The following is a 23,687-nucleotide window of genomic DNA, read 5'->3' on the forward strand; positions in this document are numbered from 1 at the left end:
AATAAAATAATCTTGAGTCAGATTCTCAAGACTCTCCCAAGCACCATCAATCTTTTCAAATTTCTGGATGAGTTCAGAAATAGCGAGTTTAGCCAATCATTCTCGTCTGCAACTATAACCGACAATATCAGGCCTCTAGATCAAAACGGCAATAAAATCTGCACTTCGGACAAAGAGTCTTCCCGGAACCCCAACCTTCAACACAAACTTCCCTCAGTCTGGGGGAATTTCAGTTCTAAAATCCAGCGGCATGCCGAATCCAAAAAGAACGACGGCGCTAACGTGGGGAAATTCTGGCTTAGTCGCAGGCATTTTCACGTGCATCCTCTCTCAAACGTCCCACGGAAGTTCAGCACCGATGCTTAAGTGCCGGGATGGTCGAAAGGTCTGAACGTTCCAGGGTACCGCTAGGCAGAGCGGCGGACGAGCGCCCAGAGCGCCTGCGCGCACAGAGACCGCGGAGGCCAGCGCGTCCCGGGACCTCCGGCGCGAACTAATGCGCACGCGCAGTCGCGAAGGCGGAGCTTCCGGTCGCCGGAGGCTGGGCGGAACCTCAGTCGGGCATTCGCTCACCCGCTCCCGGGCCGTGAATCCCCCGACATCCCTGCTCACGGTTATGGCGCGACACGTGTTCCTGACTGGGCCCCCAGGTAATCTGGGGGTCCTCCAGATTGGCTGAGGGGTGAGCGTGGAGGGTGCGCCGAGTTGAGGCGGCCGGCCCGGATCTGGGCTCTGGCTCTGGCTGCCAACTCCGACTTTATGAATTTGATAGGAGCATAGTTTCCTTTCTTAGAAGCGGTGATTTTTTTTTTGCGGGGGGGGGGGGGTGGGGGATGGGTGTCGGTCCAGCGGATAAAAGCGCGCTTGCTGTGCATGCAGCTGATCCGGCTTCGATGCTGGGCATACATCACATATATTATAGTTGTAACGTTATATACATTACAGTTGCATACATTACAGTGATGCAACATTATAAATATTGCAGAAACGGTGGTGATAGCTACAGTTGTGCATATCTGACCTTCCCCCTCCCGGCCCCCCAGATGATTCCTTTCTAAACATCAACAGACAGTGGCTAAGGGGAACGCATGTATATGTATGTAATGTATATAACGTGGTCATCCCGAGCAAGGTCAAGTGTGGCCCCCAAACTAGAAACCAATCACGGTCACCGATCATCCTGTTGTTCGTTGGTTGTCTCAAGCAGGCCCCAGTAACGGCTCCTTTGTCCTAGCCTTGAGATTTTTAAAGTGCCATATTCAAGGCCCTTTCAGGGTTAGGAGAATGAGACCCATCATTGTTACTGGTATTTGGCATATTGGGTACGCCATGGGGAGTTTGCCAGACTCTGCCTTGTGGCCAGGTTACATTCGGTAGCCTGCCAGGTTGTCCTAAGTAAGAAAGAGATAAGATGTAGCACGGCCACAAATGCGACTGCGCGAATAGCTCGTGATTTTATAAAGTAGACAATTGATATTGAAGCTAGCCATGGTTAAAAAAAAAAAAGGACAAAGTTGTAATGTGGATTATTTAAATTGAAGTATTAAATAGCAGGACGCCTTGTTGTACTCCTCAGTAGCCGTAGTAACTACCATAGATTTGAAATTATGATGTGTTCACACAGTAATTCAGAATATCTGGCATGACTGTGGTGGACAATGAAGGTTTCTAAGTTCTTTTGTCCTGCCAAAGCTGTGCCTCCTGATCCATGCATCTAGGGGAAGGGCGTGTGGAATTTTCACTTGGGGAACTGTGAAATTAAATATGTCACTTTGCCTGACCACCTCTACCCCGACTCCAGGTTTAGCCTGAATTTCTACGAACGTCGTGGGACAAGGTTGCAGTCTGGGAGGCCTTATGGGGTCCCTCTCTGACCTGATGCCTGTTTCCACTCACCTCATGCCCTTATCATCGGACACCCCCGACTCTGGCCTGTTGGCATTCTCCTGAAGTGGGGTCAAATAAGACTAAAGCCAAGCTACCTTTCAAACCAAGACTTAAGAGACTTGACAGAAAAGTCACAAAGGTGGTAGCCACACAGGATAGGCTAAGGAAGTGCAGAAAGTGATTTTTTTTAACTCTTTTGTAACAGCAGGGTATTGTACAAGTTAGTTATGAGTTCAGATACTAAAGGTATCTGAACCCCTCCAGGGTCTAGGATTTTTTCATTTTGTCCTAATGATTATATTTATCCTTAAGTAGCAAAGGTTGCACTTCATATTGCAAACTTAGGGATTTATTTTTAACCAAGCCTTGAGGGAGAGTGAGGTGGAGGGTGGTTTGAGAATTTTTAATATCTGGAAGTACTCCCTAATATTGCAAAGGAATATTGTCTTCTGACAATAATTTGTCAGTCTTTGAAATGTGGAATATAGTTTTCTCAGCAGTCTTATCCCAGGATATCTATTTGTTTTACAACAGACATGACCTATTTTTCGGATTATATCTTCTCCAAATCCTGTAGGTGGGTGGGGACAGTAGCTGACCAGAATGTCACTGATTCTTATGTTTCCTTAGTTTTATGTGCATGAAGTTGAGAAGACTCAATCCCACAGGGGAATTCTTTTATGCCCGTCTTCAGAATGATCTACCTTCTCTTCCTACCTTCTGAAAGCTGTTATACTGGTATTTTGACTAGTTTAATAGACAGCACTGTATTGCAACTATGTAAAAGTTAATCTTTTAGTAATCTTTTATCAAGTGGTAATCTTTTTTCTCTAGACATGATGTCTCCCTTTTGAAAAAAAAGTTGGCTTAATTTTTTTACTAACTCAGTCCCAAACTCTGACTACTTTAGATTTAGAGATTTAGAAAAGTCTGAATCTCTTATGAATGCAGATTATTGGATCATATATTGCTTGCTACAGTTGTTTCTGTAATCAGTGCCCCACCCATGTCTCCTTGGCACTTAAGCATCCCCCCCCCATGTGACAGATAAATACTTCACTAAAAAAAAATACTCTGTATGTTTTCTGCTTAATCTGCTTTTTTCTCCATATATTATTTGCTCATGTTTTGCTCAGTTTTCCAGGCTAATAGGTAAACATTTTGCTCTTTAATGCATTGTACTCTGTGTATTTATGTGCCTTGTCATACAGAGTACCATGATTTACTATTCCCTAACTGATTAACATTTAGGGCTTTAAAAAATTTTTTTAAATTGTTTTGCTATTGTAAAGAATGTTGAAGTAAATGGTTGTAATTCACATCTCTTTCTTCTGTTGTCAGATTCTTTACTGAAGGTGAATTCCTAGTCAGTTCTGAAGGAAGGTCTTCAGAGAAATATCCACCAATGCCACTTGACCACATTTAACACATTTTTCAGTAACTTTCTTAAAGCAGGAGTTACTGGAGGAAAGATTAGAACCTGAGGCAGGTTTCATAGTATTCAATCTGAGAGCCAGATAACAGGATCTATTTACATTGCTGTTCTTACCCCCTAAGATCAGGTGCAATGGTGTGAATTTTGGAGGAAGATTGCTAAGAGTATTATCGTATTTTATTTAAAGTACTCTTAGAAAAGGTTCTTGGGAATTGTGATTACTTCATATGGACAGCCATATTTCAGTTCTACTAGAAGTTTTCCTGTTTTTGGATAATCTTGATGCCATAGTCTTAAGTCTGTATGGCAACATGACATACAAGCAAAGTCAGGTCGCAAATAAAGAGCCCTCTTAAAAATGTATGGTTTTTATTAGAATTCTTCACCTATTTGTGCCTCTTTTTTTCATTTGCCTCTGAGAGTGGTTGTAAGGATTTAACTTAGGAAATGGCTGTAGTATGTTGTAATAATGTCTGACTCTGTAACATTTGTGATTGCTACTGTTAGCTAGCACCTTGTTGCTAAGATCTCATCAGTCAGCAAGCTAGACTGGGGACAAAAAAAAAAAAAAGGAGGTTGAGGTGGAAGATGAGCTTGTGGAGATTGTAATTAGGAAAGTGTTGGATAATGCCAAATCAGTTCTTAGGGACACTGGAGACTCAAGGGGTTGCCAGTCTGCTAAAATTGCTCTTATGAAAAAAAAAAAAAGCTTAAAATTTCCATTTCTACCCTCAAGCAATGCCAGATATGGCCTTATTGGCCCCTTAGCTCCATTGGCAGAGTACCTTACAGGCTGTGGTTACTGGGAATGGTCTGGGCCCCACGGCACACTCACTGCTGGGTATGGCCCCCAAAAGGTAAAAGAATAAAACCACCATTTCTAGTGGTATTGGTGACATTTAAGACATTATTTTGGAAGGCAAAGTTAATAACAGACTGAAGGGATTTTCCCATTGTTAATTGCACACTGTTTTGAAAGTTGAAATTCTTATTTCAGGCGCTTAGCCTTTGACCCAAGCATATCTAGTTTTGCTTTCTAGGTGTAGAATGTTCTCCTTACACAAGGAGAATAAGTCTAGGAGAAAATAAAAGTTTGTCCTAAGAGATACAAATTACATACTGGGAGAACTAGTTGGTTCTAGATTAAGTATGCGACAAAACTAGTAATGTTTCATAATTTCACAAATCACAAATCATCCTGTTATTCGTCTATTGCCTCGAGCAGACCCCAGTAACGTCTCCTTCATCCTAGCCCTGAGATTATACTCAAGGCTCTTTAGGAGAATGAGACCCATCTTTGTTACTGATATTTGGCATATTGGGCACTCCAAGGGGAGTTTGCCAGACTCTGCCGTGTGGGCAGGCTACATTCGGTAGCCTGCCAGTTTGTCCAAAGTAGGAATGAGATAATAAGATGTCATAATAAGATGTCGCACGGCCGCATTCGCGACCATGCGGTTCCGGGAGCTGGTTTTTATAGTCTCTGAGTCTTGGCTGCTGATGGGATTACACGGCGCCAGAGGGCCAGTTGGTGGGTGTGACCCCCGCCTACTGGAATTTGGAGGATCTGGGTGGAGGATGCTCGACTCCAATTCGAGTAGGCTTGGAGGTCTCGGCCCCGGAACCCGCGTGGCTTTGTCCCTCTGCCAGTACCTTCATGTGTGCGGAGAGTGGTCTCAGCATGGTGGTGGCTGGTCCTGGAGGTCTTTGGCTGCCGGAGCCCTGGTCGGGGCGGGGAGGAAAGCTCAACCCGCTCCCCTCCAAGGGGCCCCGGGAAGGAACACCCAGGCGCGGGGGCAGAAGACTGCACTGTTCTCGTCCGGAATCTGGATTTTATAGTCTCTGAGTCTTGGCCGCTGATGGGATTACACGGCGCCAGGGGGCCAGTTGGTGGGTGTGACCCCCGCCTACTGGAATTTGGAGGATCTGGGTGGAGGATGCTCGGCCCCAATCCGAGTAGGCTTGGAGATCTTGGCCCCGGAACCCGCGTGGCTTTGTCCCTCTGCTGGTACCTTCAGGTGTGCGGAGAGTGGTCTCAGCATGGTAGTTTCTGGTCCTGGAGGTCTTCGACTGCCGGAGCCCTGGTCGGGGTGGGGAGGAAAGCTCAACCCGCTCCCCTCCAATTTTCCAAGTTTCATAATTTAAAAGTAAATTTTAAGATGCCATTCATATTTTTATTATGCTTATTTGTGTTTGAAATCAAGTTTTGACACCTGGAGCAATCAAAAGTAAAGTAAACTTTGTGTTAATAAAATCCATTGTAGCCATTTGTTCGTCCATTGCGAATCAGTAAGTATTGCTAAACATGCTCTGTCAAGGAAGTGGCATTTGATGAGATCTTTATTTATTTTTAATTTTTTTTTTAGGAGTTGGAAAAACAACATTGATCCAGAAAGCCATTGAAGTCTTAATAGCATGTGATATGCCTGTTGATGGATTTTATACAGAAGAAGTCAGACAGGGAGAAAGAAGAATTGGATTTGATGTTGTCACCTTATCTGGCATGAGAGGGCCTTTGTCCAGAGTTGGGTACTGATATTTTGTTCCTATGATGTTTTATTCTCTCTGGAGAAGAGATTGACCCAGTTATCTCTTCTATCTTGAAAGAACCTTGGGTTTTTACAGATTGCTTAGACAAAGAAAAATTGAGATTAAAATCATCATGTGAAAAAAGCATAAAAATATATGTTTACCAAATACTTATATTCACTGAGTAATAAACACATCTCGCTTTGTACTTTATTTTTTGCGGGGTCACACCCGGCAATGCACAGGGGTCACTCCTGGCTTTGCACTCAGGAATTACTCCTGGCGGTGCTCAGGGGACCATATGGGATGCTGGGATTCTAACCTGGGTCGGCCACGTGCAAGGCAAATGCCTTATCTGCTGTGCTGTCATTCCAGCCCCTCACTTTGTACTTTTTTTTTTTTTTTTTTTTTCCCCTTTATTTTATTTTATTTTTTTTTAAAGTTGTAGGTTTACAATTTTTTGTGCTTTGGTTTCAATTATACAATGATCAGATACCCATCCCTCCACCAGTGCCCATTTTCCACCACCATGGATAATATCCCTCCCACCCCCATCCCCCCATCCCCCCGTCTCTGTGGCAGGGCAATCCCCTGTGTTCTCTCTCTCCTTTTGGGTGTTGTGGTCTGCAAAAGAGGCATTGAGTGGCAAACATGTTCAAGCGAAATGAGTCAGAAAGAGAGGGATAGACATAGAAAGATTGCATTCATCTGGGGGATATAAAGTAGCAAAGTATGAGATTAATACCCAAGAATAGCTGAGATCAGCACCAGGAGGATTACTCCATAACTTAGAGGCCAGTCTGGTATCCTAGAGGAAAGGGCTATTCACTTTGTACTTTGTAGTCCTCACTTTTACCACTTTTCAGAGAGGTGATATGGTAACTACGTGGAGCTTCGGGTTGGTCCTGCAAAGGTTATTGTCCTTGTCTAGAGAAAATATGGAATCGGCAGCTTTGAATGCAAGCCACTCTTTTTTAGATGATTTTTTAAAAAATAAATTTTATGTATTTTTAAGGCACAATGAGGTACAAAGTTATTTATGATTGAGTTTTAGGCATTTAGTGTTTCAATGCCAATTCTATCATCATTGTTAACTTTCCTCCTTGAGTGTCCTCATTTTCCCTCCAAGCCCTGCCTGTCTTTATTTAAAAGTCCTGCTATACACTTGAAACTTTTTTTTTTTTTAATTTTAGACACTGTTTTACTTTAATTTTGTTGTTAGGGCTTCATGCCAGATACATTTCAGCTTGACACCCTCCCCCGTGTGACCACCTCCCTCCATCTTTGTCTCTGTGTCGCCTCTCCCATCCTGTTCCATAATTTATGCTCTTATCTCTGTGGTCTGCATCCTATTGAAGGCCTTTCTCAATTTCTGTTGCAGTTGGACAATTGTTATTTCTCTACTAAAAAAAGACTTTGTATTATTAATCATTAGGGAGATACAAATCAAAACAATGAGATACCATCTCACACTCACATTGAAAAGAACTAAAACAACCAGTACTAGCATGGATTTGGGGAAAAGGAGACCCTCATTCATTGCTGGTGAGAATGTAGACTGGTCCAGCCCATTTGGAATACAATACAGAGACTTCACAAAAAAACTAGGAATTGACCTTCCATATGACCCATCAATTTTACTCCTTGGCATTTACCCCAGGAACCCAGAAAACCCTTACTTAGAAAAGACATTTGCACTCTTGTGTTCATCTAGAAGAGAGTATCATGTTGAGTGAAGTTAGAAGAATGATACAGAATGATCTTTCTCATATGTGGAATATAACCCAAACCGTGTGTGTTTGTATTTTTAAGGTGATTAACAACATATGTGGTAGATTGGAGTCTCAGTGGAACTGCTAAAAAAATCTGTAAAAGAATCTTTGAACCCAAAATCCTGTCTTTTTATACAGGTCAGAGCCTGCACCTGGAAAAAGTGAATGCAGAGTTGGGCAGTATGTGGTGGATCTGACTTCCTTCGAGGAGTTGGCACTACCAGTATTAAGGAATGTGAGTGCAGTTTCTGCTTCTGCTTCTTGAGCCCATGTATTCTTTTTTTTTTAGTTGAATGACTGTGAGCATTACAGAGCTGTTCATAAATGGGTTTCAGTCATACAATATTCAAACATCCATCCCTCCCCAGTTTCCCTCCCTCCCCCCTCCCCCAATACCTTCCTTCACCCCAGCCTGCCATGATTTTTCATAGAGATACTGAAAGGTATCATGTATATCCCTTTAACTACTTTCAACACTCAGGTTTTTTTTTTCTTTTTGGGTCACACCCGGCCATACACAGGGGTTACTCCTGGCTCATGCACTCAGGAATTATTCCTGGCAGTGCTCAGGGGACCATATGGGATGCTGGGAATCAAACCCGGGTCGGCTGCGTGCAAGGCAAATGCCCTACCCACTGTACTATCGCTCCAGTCCCAATACTCAGTTTTTGTCCAGTGATTATTTCCAACTATTGTTGTCATACTGGACCCGCTTCTATTTTAACTACCCTCTCCTCTCCTACCCCCCCCCCCCAACACACACACACACACACACACACACATATTTGTGGTCATTTCTAACCAATGACCAGTCCTCCTGGCCTCTGTTTTCCCTTGCATTGGATATTAGTCTCATACTATATATATTTCTCACAAATGAATGCAGTCAATCTGTACCTTCCCTCTCCTTCTGACTCATTTCACTTAGCATGATAATCTCTATGTCTATCCATTTATAGGCAAATTTCATGACTTCGTCTTTCCTAACAGCTGCATAATATTCCTTTGTGTAAATGTCCATAGGTTCTTTATCCAGTCGTCTGTTCTTGGGCACTCAGATTGTTTCCATATTCTGGCTATTGTGAACAGTGCTGCAATGAACATAGGGTTGCATGTGGTGTTTCTGCTGTGTATTTTTGCAGCACAGGAATACATTCCCAGAATTTCTGGATCGTATAGAAGCTCACTTTCTAGTTTTTTTGAGGATGTCTGTATGTTCAAAAATAAAATGCGGCGTTCTTTTCACATGCATTCGGTGACCATGAACCTCTTCCCCGCCCCAGCCTGCAGCCCCTGCCAACAGAAGCATGAAGGAGGCAATAGGGCCACCAAGCTAGTTTGTGATCAGTTGCCATTTATTCCAATCTCCATCCCGCTGTTGTTTTTTTTTTTGGGGGGGGGGTCACACCCGGCGATGCACAGGGGTTACTTCTGGCTCTGCACTCAGGAATTACCCATGGCAGTGCTGGGGACCGTATGGGATGCTGGGAATCGAACCTGGGTCAACCGTGTGCAGGGTAAACACCCTACCCGCTATGCTATTGCTCCAGCCCTGTCCCGCTGTTTTTTCTATTCTCCCTCCCTGCCTATTACAATCTCACTGAGTGCCCCATTCCAGTCTCACATTGCCCCTCATTCCTGTCTCCTACTTTCCCTGTGCCATCTCCCTGTGGCAAGTCTCACAGCCTTAATCTGGAGCCCAACCTCCAAGGTTGGGGGTAGAAAGTACACCCAGGTAAGATAGCACAGTCAACATATGAAAGCCCATCCTTCCAGGGAAACTCTTCTAAGACAAAGATCTCTTCCTGCTAGGAGATCCACTCTAGGGCAGGAATTTTATCTAAGGGCCTAAGGGTATACTTCTCTTTTCTTTAGTCCATAATCATTTGAACAGTCACCTTAAATTTACTTCTTAATAATCTTTCTAATCATTTTGTATGGACACATGATTCGAAAGAGATAAATTACGCTCTTATATATGGTGGCTTTCCTGGGAACATCTCACTATAGATCTTAGACTACAATCCTCAGACCATTAGTCCTTCCTAACTCCAGCAGGGCCCTCAACCAGTCACTTCTCTTTGGGTCATGACAGAATTTGTCCATGACTGGGCTCTTAGTTTTATGGCACTTGGCCTGTCCCGTTTTGATGCCAGGGTAGCTTACTGCTTGCCCTGGGTCCATCCAGTCCTTTCAACGGGACCCTGCTTTTGGGATGTTAGTAACTAAGAGCAACTGAGGCTTAAGTCAGGTAAATATGATAGATGCTCAGGAGTAAAGATTATTCAGAGTCAATTAACTCCCAAGTTACAAAAGCATAGCATTAACTATCTTCTTCTGTCTATACAAAAAGGACATTGCTTTAAAGTAAACTATGCAAAGGACACAAAGGAAAAAGAAGCAATATTTTATTTACATATTGCTTTTCTCCTGTTAGTTATGGCTAATGACTATTGGCCTAATGTGGTTGGGTAGCCGAGAATTCAGTATAGAATTGGATCAAGATGCTGGTCCAATGTACTGTGGAAGGGAAAATTAACTGGTGGCTTTGTGAGCAGCCACACACAGGAAGCTCTGCCACCCACAGGTCTACCTGAAGTGGGAGGGGGGGGGCACACTTTAGCACTGATTCTGGAGTCACGGTTTGAGTTCCATTGCCAGATCCGTGCTTCTAAAAATGAAGTTTTCCCTTCTCGCATAGGCACCTATTGTTGCAGAGGGAGCCTCTTTGCATTGGCTGCTGGCTTATGCCCCACTGCAGCTCCAAGCCCATCTGTTCCTAATGCATTTTAAGAATTGCTGACCTGAGGAACTGAGTGGCCTTTGATCTTAGAGGACAGTTTTAAATTGTTCAATTTTGAGTCTTAAAGTGAGTCTTAAGGCTCTGCACAAAAGTTGTTGTAGCCCTGTGAATACATTCCTTGTCACTATATAAATTCAACACATACAAATTTTATATATTAGGAGAACTTGATGACCAGATACTGAGATCCCTTTTAAAGATCATTTTTTATATCATCTTTTCCTTGTTTTTATTTTAGCCCTCTATTAACAGAATATCAAATGAATATTTAGTGAGGGAAAATATAATTGAATCAATGGTAAGCAACTAATATTATATCAACATAGATCTGCTAATTTTTAAAGATTTTATTGAGTTATTACTTCACGTACTTTACACTTTCTTCACATTAACTCACATATCATACAGTTCAGCCACTTAAATTGTTCCACTTAATTTGTTCTAATATATTGACTCACAAGTCAGGCAGAGCCTCGCAAGCTCCCCATGGTGTATTTGATAAGCTAGAAACAGTAACAACAAGTCTCAAATGGAGACATTACTGGTGCCTGCTCGAGCAAATGAACAACGGGAGGACAGTGCTACAATGCTAATGTATGACAAGACTATGAAAACCATTGTCACAGTCTAATTTGAGAACATTGTTATCCCCCCAAAGAAAACCTATAGTGGGCTGGAGAAGTAGTACTGGAGATGAGTCTTGCTTGCAACTCACTCTGATTCCATCTCTGCGCTTCCTGTGGTCCCTTGAGCACCTAGGAATGATCCTGTGCAGAAACCTAGAAGTAAGCCCTGACCATTGCCCTCCCTGAAAAAATCAAAAGAAACAAACCGGTGCCTGTTAGTCATTATCCATTACTGCTGGGCAGCTGCTATCCTACTTTCTGTCTGTAGACTTGACACTTCTGGACATTTCCTTAAAAGGAAATCATAAAATATGTGGTCTTTTTTGACCAGATTACTTCACTCAGCATGTTTACAAGGTTTTTCCATATTATAGGATATATGAGTATTTCATTTTTATTTCTGAATTATATTCCAGTATAAGGATGTGCCTGTTTTATTTATCTTTTAGTTTCTGTACATTTGGATAAGTTTATGGTTTTTCAGCATTTATGAATATTGCTGCTCTGGATATTTGTGTACGACTTTGGGTGGTAGATACCTTTTAATTATTATGCTAGAATTGAATCCATGTAAGGAATGCACTCTTGCCACTAAGACTCATCCCTGGTTCCTGTGCATCTGCTTTTTATTCTCTTGGTTATGTATCAAGGAGTGAAAATTCAGCTTTTAAAACATTTTGATGAATTACCAGACCAATTTGCAAACCAACTGCACCATTTTCCATTGCTATTATCAATAGATACAGATTTCTGTTTCTCTACGTCCTTGCCAGTTTAGTGTCTATCAGTCTTTTTACTTCATTTTATTTTTGGTTTGGGGGCAAACCTGTCAGTGCTCAGGTCTTACTCCCTTCCGTGTGCTCAAGGGATCACTTTGGTGGTGCTTTAGGGGACCATATGGAGTGCTGGAGATGAAACCCTGGTTAACCACATATAAGGATAACTTTATCCACAAGTCCCCTGTCTGCCTTTAATTTTATACATTATAATTGGTGTGAAGCAGTATTAAATTGAGATTTTGATTTGTATTTCCCTAATGTTGAATAATATTGTCCACCCCTTGTACTTAATGGCTGTTTTTATGTCTTTGGAGTTTTTTATTTCCTCAGCCATTTTAAAATTCATTTTAACTCATTTTTTATTACTTAATCATAAGATTTTTTTTTATAAGGTCTTTGTGCCAATTTGTTGCCATATACCATTTTCATTTTGTTTTTGTTCTGGTTCCACACCCAGCAGAGCTCAGGGCTTATTCTTGGCTCTGTATTCAAGATTCACTTCTGGTTGAAAGGGACCATGTGGGGTGCCAGAGATCCAACCTGCATCAGCTGATGTAAGGCTGGTACCCAGTCTGCTGTCCTATCTCTCCAGCCTCTAATGTTATATTTTAAATATTTCTTTCCCACATTTTTTTTTGTTTGTTTTAAATATCCTTCTCAATAAACATGATTTTCATGACTTTGTTCTGTAATTGTCTTCGCTTTCGTGTGTCTTTGGAGTACAAGTGTTTTCAGTGTTAGATAAGATCAGTTTATTTTTATTTGTGCTTTTGGTGTTTTTGTTTTTGGTTGTGGTTTAGTGTTTCAGCAAGGCTTTGATTAGTGCAGTTTTTTTGTTTTTGTTTTGTTTTGGTGCCACATCTGGTAGTGTTAAGGCCTTACTCCTGCCTCTGTGTTCAGGGATCATTCCTTGGTAGGTTTGGCGGACCATAAGTGGTGCTCGGGATCAAAGTCGGCCATGTGCAGGAGAAGCCCCTACCGACTGTACTGTCACTTGGACGTCAGATTGGCACCATTTTTTTTAATTTTTTTATTTTATTTTATTAGTGAAGCACCATGAGGTACAGTTGTAGATTTACAAATCTTTGTGCTTGGGTTTCGGTCATACAATGATCAAATACCCATCCCTCCACCAGTGCCCATTTTCCACCACCATGGATAATATCCCCCCCACCCCCCACCCCCACCCTGCCTCTGTGGCAGGGCATTCCCTTTTGTTCTCTCTCTCCTTTTGGGTGTTGTGGTCTGCAAAAGAGGCATTGAATGGCAAACATGTTCAGTCCATAGTCTACTTTCAACATGCATTTCCCCTCCTGGGAGGATCCTCCAAACACCCTTTATTTGGTGCTCCCTTCTCTATCTGAACTGCCCTTTCCCCTAGAATAACCCAGCTGGCCTCTAAGCTATGGAGTAATCCTCCTGGTATTGATCTCAGCTATTCTTGGGTATTAATCTCATATTTTGTTGCTTTATATCCCCCAGATGAATGCAATCTTTCTATGTCTATCCCCCTCTTTCTGACTCATTTCGCTTAGCATGATACTTTCCATATTGTACCACTTGTATGTAAATTTCATGACTTCATCTTTTCTAAGAGCTACATAGTACTCCATTGTGTAGATGTACCAAAGTTTCTTTAACCAGTCATCTGTTCTTGGGCACTCAGGTTTCTTCCAGTTTCTGAGATTGGCACCATTTTATGAACATTTCCTATGTGTTCTTGTTCTTGTAGGTATGGTGTACTTTTAGTTGTACTTTTGTTATTGCATTTTTATGTGTGGTGTGTCATCTGCTTTGAATTAATCTTTGTATAGGAAATGATGTATAGAACCAAATTCATTCTTTTGCTTGTAATCTCTTATGTCAACATTTTGATAAGATGGTTTTTTCTCTACATAATTGTCTTGACACTCTTAGAGGTGCCACCTCACCCCGCACCAGGCTGACTTCATCTGGGGAAGCTTGGAAGGGGGCAGGTGAGGGGAAACTTGGAAGGGGGGCAGGTGAGTCCCTCCGCCTGCCCCCACAGAACCCCAACCGTTGTAAACTCCAGAACCCAATCACTGCCATGCCCCCAGCCAGTCTTCACAGGCTCAGTACGAGCCCCTCATGCACGAGAATAAATCCACCGAAAAACCCAGGTATGCACATTTTGTGACTAAAATCTCAGGCTCTCTCGGAGTCAGGAATGGGCCCCTTCCCACCATCTCAATGTGCTTTTGACTGCCTGCAGTCATGCCCACAGATCACCTCTGGACACCTCATAAACTCATTAACGACCATAATCCAGAGACTCACAAATCTTGAAAGAGAGCAACACGCAGCAGAGATGCCTCTGAACCCCCAAAACATCGGTCATGTGCAAGGCAAACAACCTCCCTGCTGTATTATCACTCTGACCCCTCATGGGAAGGCACAATCTCTTCAGCATCAGACAATGGGAGGGGTAGTAGACTTCTTGGAAAAGTAAAATAAATGACAAGATTATGTTGATACTTAGACTCCAGAACCCTGGAACAGGAGCAGGTGAAGAAGAAAGGTTAATAAGAAGGTATGCTACATAAGCCTTCTGGAAGTTTCTGTTGTCCCATAGCAAAATCCAGTTTCTTTCACATGGCCTGGAGGCCTTATGCTGTGTGACCTGCTGACATCTAGCTCATCTCATGAGTTTTCAGCCAGGCTAATGCAGACATATTCTCTACATGTTAAGGCCAATGCTAGCCTTAGCTGTTGTTCCCTGTCATTTTTGTAATTGCTGGTTTCCTCTTGCCTTTGCCTCTGAGCTCGCTCTTTATTTTACATTAAGGGCTCAGCTAAAAAATATGCTGTGGAGAAATTTGGCAATCATTCAAGGTTACTGGAAATTTTAGCTGTTAGCATGCCGTGGGCCATTTCTAGTTTCAGGGCACTGGTGGTATTTGCATTTTATTTTAATAGAAATAAGTGCCCACAGTCTACTTTGCTTCTTTCCTTTGTCTGTGCCTCCCTTTTCTTTCCTTTATTATTCCTTTTGGGAGCTTTCCTTCATTCCCTGTGCTGGCTACTTTTGTAGCTATTATATTGCATCAGATATTCGAAGCATTTGATATTTTATTTTCTTTTTCCATGAAATATATCTCTAAGTCTTTAAAAGACAAGTAACATCCTTTGGATGAAACTCTAGGTGCAAACCCTAGCTTTGAGAACTGGATCAATGCAGAGAATTGATTTTTACATTTGTTCAGAGCAGACTAAATCCTGGGGGAGCTGTGTGCACATGCATTCTTTATGTGTGTGTCTGCAGGATTATATAATAAAGCATATGTTGGCTAGAATAAGAGTCCAAGTTTCTTTTATTTTAATTTAAAAACAAAAAGAAGAAAAAGAGACTGACGCCAATTTTTATCTGTGATCCATACATTCTCATACCTAAAGTGCTATCATGTTTCCTTACTATAAACTAACTTAGAGTTTTGATAAATGACTTAAATGTTTGACTGAGGGAATAATTGGTTAAAATCAAAGATGAAAATCCATACCATATGAAATACTATGTATTGATTAAAATATTTAAAACTGATTATTTTATCTAGCATCTAATGGTGTAGATTTTTTTTTTTAAGTTTACAATTGTTTCCTAAGGCAAGATTTTAAAGTGGCTGAGTAGGTGAAGGGGTGTAAATTCTCGGATGTTTGCTGTGTACTGCTGGGGTGTTCCTATGAGACTTGGGTCACTTGTACTCTTCTGCCAATATGTTAATGAACATAAGCACCAGCTGTACTTTTGCTAACACTAAGCTCAGTACTGATTTTAGTCCTAAATAAACTGCTTTGCGTTTTGGACCTTACTAGAGAGGTTGTGTTTTTTACTTGTTTATTAGTTTTTTTTTAATCTACATTGCCTATTTATTTTTCTAATATTTTTCCATTTCATTTTTACCATATAAAAATGAAATCTAAGAAGATAAATAAACTTTATATAAATTACACATATACATATATATGTGTATGTAAACTCTGTTTTTCCAAGTTTGTCACTTTGGCGAACACTTTCCCTTTTAAAAAAAATACTGAGGAAGTATAACCTCAGTCACTTTGTGTGACTTTGTTGATCACTTTTTATTTAAAAAAAAATATTGAGGAAGTATAACCTCTTCTAAAAACATAAAATAATTTATTTTTACCTGTATGCTTCTCCATTTAAAAAAAACTAATCCATCTGAATTTATGTTAATTTTACTGTACAATGAGCCTTTCAATTATTTTCTTATAAATGCTTAATTAGCACTGCTAGTTAGAGCCCAACTCTCCCGCAACCCCCCACCATTAGCTATGTATGAATAGAATAGTTTGCCAAAACCACTTATTAATAACTCAATTTTATTACTTTATTATGCTTCATTAGATTTTTAAAATGTATATATGAATGTATATTTTAGGATTATTCTCTTTGATTGATCTGATTTTTGCATTGCTGCCAGTAATTACTTTGTATTATTAGAGTTTTAAAATATTCGCTGATGCGTATTAATTTTTCCAAATTATTGTGTATGGGGTTGTTACCAAACAGTGGGGGTAGTGTTGATGGTCATGTTAGTAGTTAACAGATATTGAATGCCAACTGTGTGCCAGGTGCTGATTCATTTAAACCCCAGCAATACTATGAATATATTTCTGTTTTTATGTGAGGAGATGGTGGCATAGAGCAGAATGTAACTTTCCTACAGACACAACTTTTAAGTATCATTTCTGGGATGAATTTTAGGAGGGAGCTAAGAAGAGAGTACACTGGATAGGGCACTTGTCTTGTATGTAGCCAAATTGGGTTCGATCCCTGGCATCCCGTATGGTACCCCAAGCACCACTAGGTAGTAATTGTATTTTTATAGAAATAAGTACCCACAGTCTACTTTGCTTCTTTCCTTTGTCTGTGCCTCCCTTTTCTTTCCTTTATTATTCTTTTTTTTGGAGCTTTCCTTCATTCCCTGTGCTGACTACTTTTGTAGCTATTATATTGCATCAAATATTAGAAAAAATATATAGTGCAGAGCCAGGAGTAACCCTTGAATATCACTGGGTGTGTCCCCAAAACAACAACAACAAAAGTTCAAAAATTCTCATAAGCAAGGAATGGAGGTATACAAAACTAATTGTTTTGTTTGGGGGGCTATAGTTGGCTGTACTCAGGACTTCCTCCTGATTATGTGCTCAGGAATCACTCCAGGTGGTGCTCTGAGGACAGTATAAGGTACTAGGGATTGAAGATGCATATACCTTACTCCTGTATTATTTCTCTGGACTAAACCAATTATTTTGATATAGAGAATACCATAATTTTTCAGATAATTTATTCTCCAAGGCTACAACCAAAGAATTTTCCTTTTTTTACTTTATAAAAAAAAGGTCATGTTTCTTAATCTTTTATATTTTTTTTGATACTACTGTAATTAGAATTTTTTTTTCAGTTTTCATTAGAATCCAGCTGACAGAGCAAGATAACACTGGAATTTTCCATAAGACGACTCAGGACTTTTTGACATTCACATCAAATGCTTTATTAAATTTTGATGCAGTGTAGGATTTAACCTTGTCTTGCTTCTCAATATATCATTTTTCTAACAAAGAAGTTGGTTATGTTTTAGGCAAAATACATGAAACAGAGTCACATTTTCTAGACTGAATGGTGTCCCTTTCCCCCCCCCCCCATTAACGACGTGTGGAAAGAGTTGTAAACTAAAACCAGAATGTTAAAATGAGTGTAGTTTGATCCTTATAGTTTCTTTTTTTGATCAAAATAAGACTTTCAATATGTATTTTTGATTTTGAGGATCTGCTTTTGGTTTTGAAGTAATAAGACCGTTTTGATTCTTTGAAGTTCATTTGAAGGTGAGAACACCAGGTCTCTAAGGAAGAGGTTATGTTCTTTTATCACTTGACCTGGAAGTGCCACTTCATATTTGAGGTCACTGGGCTTAATAGAAAGAATTCAGAAAACCCAAAGTATACACAGGATCCGTTCTTAAAAGGCTGACATCATAGTATTTTCTTTATTGTTGGCAACCATGATTTTTTTTCCCCTCCTCTTTCTAGTTCTGTGCTTCATGGTCAGGTATGTATATTGCAGAATCAGCCAGGGAAAAGAAATCAGCGGGTGTCAATAGTGAAGTTAATTTGAAAATTGTCAGTATTAAACATTAGTGCAATTAGTTAAAATAGAAAAAGGAACTTCAAATTCAGTGTTAGGTTGAGTCTGCAGTTCACTTTGCAGGCTTTGTGATGGCAGCTTTTATTGGTTGTCTTCCTGATGCTTCTGGTCAGCCTGTTGCCTCAAGGTTTCTCTTTGTTGGCTTTGGTGAGGCTCTAGGGATTTAAATGCTGAGCAGCCTTAGGTTCCACTATCTGCATTGTGATTATTCTTGCATTCTATTTCTAAGAAATGTGGAAAAATCACATGATTTTTTCGTAGAACTAGGGGGTATAAATTGTATAAACTGTTGCCTTTCTTCCTTTTATCCACCTGTCTCGTCCTGTTTCCAATACTTACTTCTGACCCTTCCCTCTCATTCACATCAGTCAAAATCCCTCATACAAATTTACAAGGAAAGTTTACATGTGAGGTTGATGATTTTCATGCATCTGATAGGGAGTGCTTTTTGTTGTTGTATTAACTCAAATTCAAAAACAAACTTCATTTGGATAGAATTGGGCCATTTGTTTTTATGTCTTGGCTATTGTGAATAATGCTGCTATCATTTTGAACTAATTTTTCAGAATTGTTTTATTGTTCTTTCCCTATTTGTGAGTTTGTAAGTATATGAATGTTATATAAACTGCGGGGGGCGGGGGCAGCTATTTGAGAATATTGCAGTCATCAGGGTATTTAACTTTTAAATGTTCAGTCATTTTTTTCCCTAGAAAGGATAAATTTTGCATGGAAAGAATTCTCAATTGACTTAACAGTGTTTTTTGCTAACATTTTCCCCCTTCAATCCTGGCTTAAGCATTAAATTTACGTATTGAATGAGTCCCATAGACTCCCTTTTAATTTGCAACATCTCCATAATCATTTGCTTTTTTTGTTGGAGGGCTGGTGTGTTTTAGTTTTTTCTGGTTCTGTGTTCAGGAGTGATCCCTGGGAATGCTCAGCCACAGGCAAAATTCCTTATTCCCTGTCTCTCCTGTCCCATAAGTATTCCTTTGCATTTTATAGTATTCACGATCACGACCACCCTGTTGTTCGTCGATTGCCTCGAGCAGGTGCCAGTAACGTCTTCTTCGTCCTAGCCCTGAGATTTTTTTTTTTTTAAAGTGCCATATTCAAGGCTTTTTCAGGGTTAGGAGAATGAGACCCATCATTGTTACTGGTATTTGGCATATTGGGTATACCACGGGGAGTTTGCCAGACTCTGCCGTGTGGGCATGTTACATTTGGTAGCCTGCCAGTTTGACCAAATTAGGAATGAGATGCTAAGATGTCGCGCGGCCGCATTTGCGGCCGCGCGCTTCCGGGAGCTGAGTGTGATAATCTCTGGATCCTGGCCGTTGTTGGAGTTACACGGCAGTTGGTGGGTGTAACTGTCTAGTTACTGGGAGGTCCAGTCCCAAACTGTGCAGGCTTGGAGATCTCAGCCCCGGGTCCCACACACCTGGGTTCCTCTGTCAGTTCTTTTATGCGTGAGGCTCATCCAAGTGTGTGGAGAGTGCTCCCAGCATGGCCTTGGCTGGGCCTCGGTGGTCTTCAGCTGTTGGGCCCTGGTGGAGACAGTCAGGCATAGGGTAGGAGACTCTTTCTTGTTCTCTCCCAGGAGCTGAGTGTGATGATCTCTGGATCCTGGCCGTTGTTGGAGTTACACGGCAGTTGGTGGGTGTAACTGTCTAGTTACTGGCAGGTCCAGTCCTAAACTGTGCAGGTTTGGAGATCTCAGCCCCGGGTCCCACACACCTGGGTTCCTCTGTCAGTTCTTTTATGCGTGAGGCTCATCCAAGTGTGCGGAGAGTGCTCCCAGCATGGCCTTGGCTGGGCCTCGATGGTCTTCAGTTGTTGGGCCCTGGTGGAGACAGTCAGGCATAGGGTAGGAGACTCTGCCTTGTTCTCTATAAATGTTATAATATTAACATTTCAAAAAAAAATGTAGTTTCATTTTATAGGCTATTCCTCTTTGGGTTTTTTGCTGCCATTTTCTCGTGATTATATTCAGCTGGAATGCTCTATAAATGGTTTAGCATCTTTCCTAAGTATCTCATCTGGAGGCATTTAGTATTTGATGATGTTAATTTTGATTATGTGACAAGGAGTTTTCCATTTTTTTCACTGCTTATTTATTTTTGAATTGGAAGATAACTTTCAAGCTATTCACATCCACCTCATTAAAATTTCTTCTTTTGATTATAATTTTAAACTATTATATCTTAAGATAAAAGTAATGTTCTCTTGGGGCTTCAACTGGAAAGAAAATTTAACTACTGCTTTTTAAAATGCTTTCTGTAACAAAGTAAACAATAATTAACAAACCTAAAATCACTGTACATTCAGAAGCTCAGCTGAAAAAGCCGTAGTGTTATAAATATTGAATCATTATGTTGCACACCTGAAATAAATATAATGGCATATGTCAGTTATACCTCAGTTTTCAAAAAAGTCATAATGGTTGATTTTTCCCCCCAAGCTGTTACTATTATTTTTTTACTTCTCTAATTATATCCAATTACCTCATTAGTTAGAAAAAAAATATCATTTTACTGTGACAAAACAATCAACCTTCTCTCCTCCAGGCAATTTATAATAAGATCAGGATAACAGACATGAAAGATAACAAACATGTTTTATTATTTGATGACAATTTTTACTAAGCAAGCAAAGAAAGTTACTGTAAACACTGGCAGCTGCTGAGGAAGTGGCAGGAGGAAGTACATTCTTTTCTGCCAGGTCTTAGCTCAGCTCTTGCGTCCTCCAAGTTGAGAACACAGACTTGCCTTCCGCTGTAGGCCATTCTGTATGCTTGATAAAAAGATATTGGTGATAGTCATTTTTCTGAGTCCAAATAGATTATCTCTCTTTAAGTAATCAGTTATGCCTCACAATGTAGAGCGATTATGGCTGTGCCGTTGTTGACTCCAAAACTAAAGCACTGTTGCTCCTTGTTGGAGAGAATAGTTTTTCATGGTTGGATGAATTTGTTTCAGTCCTTTCCTGGCTTGAAAATGAAATAGGTGGTATGGCACCCAAAGTATGGAAGAGAGCTTTGAAGTCAGGTCATCTTGAGTTTTACTCCTGGCTCTGTCACTTTGGAGAAAATGCCAGATTTCCTTTTTCATCTCTGAATAGGGATGCCGTAGTCTGCTGCATGAAGTTACTGGAACTGAAGTTACTAAAAGATTGAACACTTTGGGTTTGCTAGGACCTGTGTCCAAGGTGCTGCTGGGAAAGAGATAGAGGAGTGAGGAGAAAAGAGAGAGAAGAGAGACATCTATATGTCTTGAGGCCTACAAGCTCAAAATTCAAGACTAATAACCAAGGACAGTAGAAACAAGGGCCAGGAGGAGTGGTTGAGAGCTTGACAAATGGTGGGGGAAGGGAGAGGATTACATTGCAGTTAGGATATAGAAGAGAATACTGTGACAATGGTGTGATAGTGGTAGTTGGCAATCCTATTTCGAAAACAGCATGGGTGGAGAGAGAGGGGTGGGGAGGGGGGAGAGAGAGAGAGAGAGAGAGAGAGAGAGAGAGAGAGAGAGAGAGAGAGAGCGTGCCATAGAGACTGGCTGTGGGAGTAGGTGGCGGGAAGGAAATGGTGGACATAGGTGGTGGGAAATAAAGACTGGTGGAGGCACAGGGGTGTTGGAACATTGTATGACTAAAACCCAATCATGAACAACTTTGTAACTATGTCTCTCATGGTGATTCAATTAAAAAAAAATAAACTAAAAAAAAAAATTCAGACTAAGCCTTGGGTTTTTGATCCTGCAGACTGACTTTCTGCAACTGGATGATATTTCAGTTCCGGCTTATTTCTTTAAGCTTGAAAAAAATGTGAGGGGTGTATTTGGTACTCTGGTAAGGTGCTTATGTGGGTGAGATCCAGGAAATGGGTCAGAGTGGACCAGCAGGGCTTGGAGGTCTCTGGCATGCTCTGTGCCTAAATAGGGGTGGGCGGGCTGCCAGTGGTCTTTTCCCCTAGCAGTCTGCCTAGATTTTCCTCCTTGGGGTGGGATTCAGAAACACCACTGTCTGAGTGAGTGGAGCTTTACATTGTTAGCTAATAGTGTGAACGAGTTGTGGGCTTGCTTGACTGTGGCTGCTGTTTCTTACCATTTGCCTTTCTGGCTTTCCCAGAATTTTTATTATTTCAGGGATGAAGGTCTAATTATTTATCTGCTTCACTTCAGGCACGTGTTGCCCTTTCCCTCCCGTAACTGAGCATTTGCGCTGACCCAGATAGATGAGCACAAAGCCACTCTCAGATGATGCACATTAAGTTGACCTTGCAGCCAGGTTCGTGGGTCGAGTTGTCCATAGAGCACTTCCTTGCTGGGGTGAGGCACTGGCTTTGTTTGCTCTGAGGCTTCTGACCCCTGGCAGGTGTATCCCTGGCGACAATTGAGCACCACTCTAGGCCCTAAGAAAGCAATGCTAGGAATCACCCCTCCCCCCCATGTGAAAATTAGCCTTAATGCCTCCAGAAATATTTGTCATGCAAATAATTCAGGAAAGGCAAAGATCACATTAATTAGCGTTCTTAGGATCAGCGATTTGCCTGATTTGCCTGTATTAGGTTTACATTTTCTTTGCATTCCTCAAAGTAGGTATGAAGATTAAACAAAGGAGAAAAACAAAACCCTCACTCTCTTCATTTTTCAAGTACAAGGATATTTTCTTGTTGCTGTAAATCGATTTAATCTTTCTTGAAAGCAGACTAGCTGAGTGCAACTAAAGCTATAAAATTATTCATAGCTTCTCTTACCCCTGGCTGGTCAATTTAGAACTCTATCCCAAGGAAATATCTTCTCCCCCAGAACAAACAAGAACTAAAATAGGCTTTGCACAAAGATGTTTTTCTCACTTTTTCTGTCAGTGGAAATTTATAATCCACTAAAGATAACCCTAAGACAGGGTTTAGGTGACACAGAGGGAGGGCTGCTGTGTCTGCAGTGATTTCTAACTTTCAGGTCACCCTTACAGCTTCTTATTAGTCCCCCACAACTGGAAACTGGGGCAGTTTTCCAATGTTTTTCAAACCTGAGCTCTAGTGTTGTAAGTCCACTGGAGAGAATCCAGAACATTATAAACGAGTATTGTATAGCTACTGACATTTTTTTCCCTAGCTTAAATGTATATAAAAATAAAATAACTTTAGGCAAATTGATGGTTTTTTTGGTTTGTTTCTGTTTTTGTTTTTTTCTGTTTTTTAGTTTTGTGTATTGGGCCACACATGGTGATGCTCAGTGCTGACTCCTGGTTCTGCACTCAGATACCATTCCTGGCAGGCTCTGGGGACCATATGGGGTGCTGAGAATTGAACCTGGGTCGGCCACATGCAGGACAAATGCCCTGCTTGCCATACTCTTGCTCTGGCCCTATTGGGTTTATTTTTTTAAGCTTAATATGTTATTTAGAAAAACAATCTTAAGTGTTTATAGGCTTGTGAGTGAGCTTTGATATCTGTCCCTCAACAGAGCAAGAATGCTTCTACTTTTGATTTAAAATCCCAGACATTTTTAGTGAAAATAATTGTTTTTGAGACACCATGGTTTACAGTACTGTTTATGATAGTGTTTCATGCATACAAAGTACTACAACCACACCCCCCATCAGTGTCCACTTCCCTCTTCCCTCGCCATCATCTCAGTGTCCTTTCTAGCTGCCCGTTCCCTCCTCCC

General features: G+C 41.0%; 1 protein-coding gene across 1 annotated transcript in view; it reads left to right on the forward strand.

The window, feature by feature from the left end:
- The first annotated feature begins 557 nt into the window (after nucleotides 1–557).
- NTPCR (nucleoside-triphosphatase, cancer-related) overlaps nucleotides 558–23,687 on the forward strand; it is a 32,139-nt gene continuing 9,009 nt past the window's right edge. Inside the window, exons 1-3 of the mRNA XM_056113572.1 lie at nucleotides 558–650; nucleotides 5,689–5,851; nucleotides 7,762–7,858. Coding sequence (XP_055969547.1) covers nucleotides 617–650; nucleotides 5,689–5,851; nucleotides 7,762–7,858 — 294 coding nt within the window. The 5' untranslated portion in view covers nucleotides 558–616. The remainder of the gene's footprint in view (nucleotides 651–5,688; nucleotides 5,852–7,761; nucleotides 7,859–23,687) is intronic.

This window comes from Sorex fumeus, unplaced genomic scaffold (genome assembly GCF_029834395.1).
Source record: "Sorex fumeus unplaced genomic scaffold, SorFum_2.1 ptg000021l, whole genome shotgun sequence".
Lineage (NCBI taxonomy): Eukaryota > Metazoa > Chordata > Mammalia > Eulipotyphla > Soricidae > Sorex > Sorex fumeus.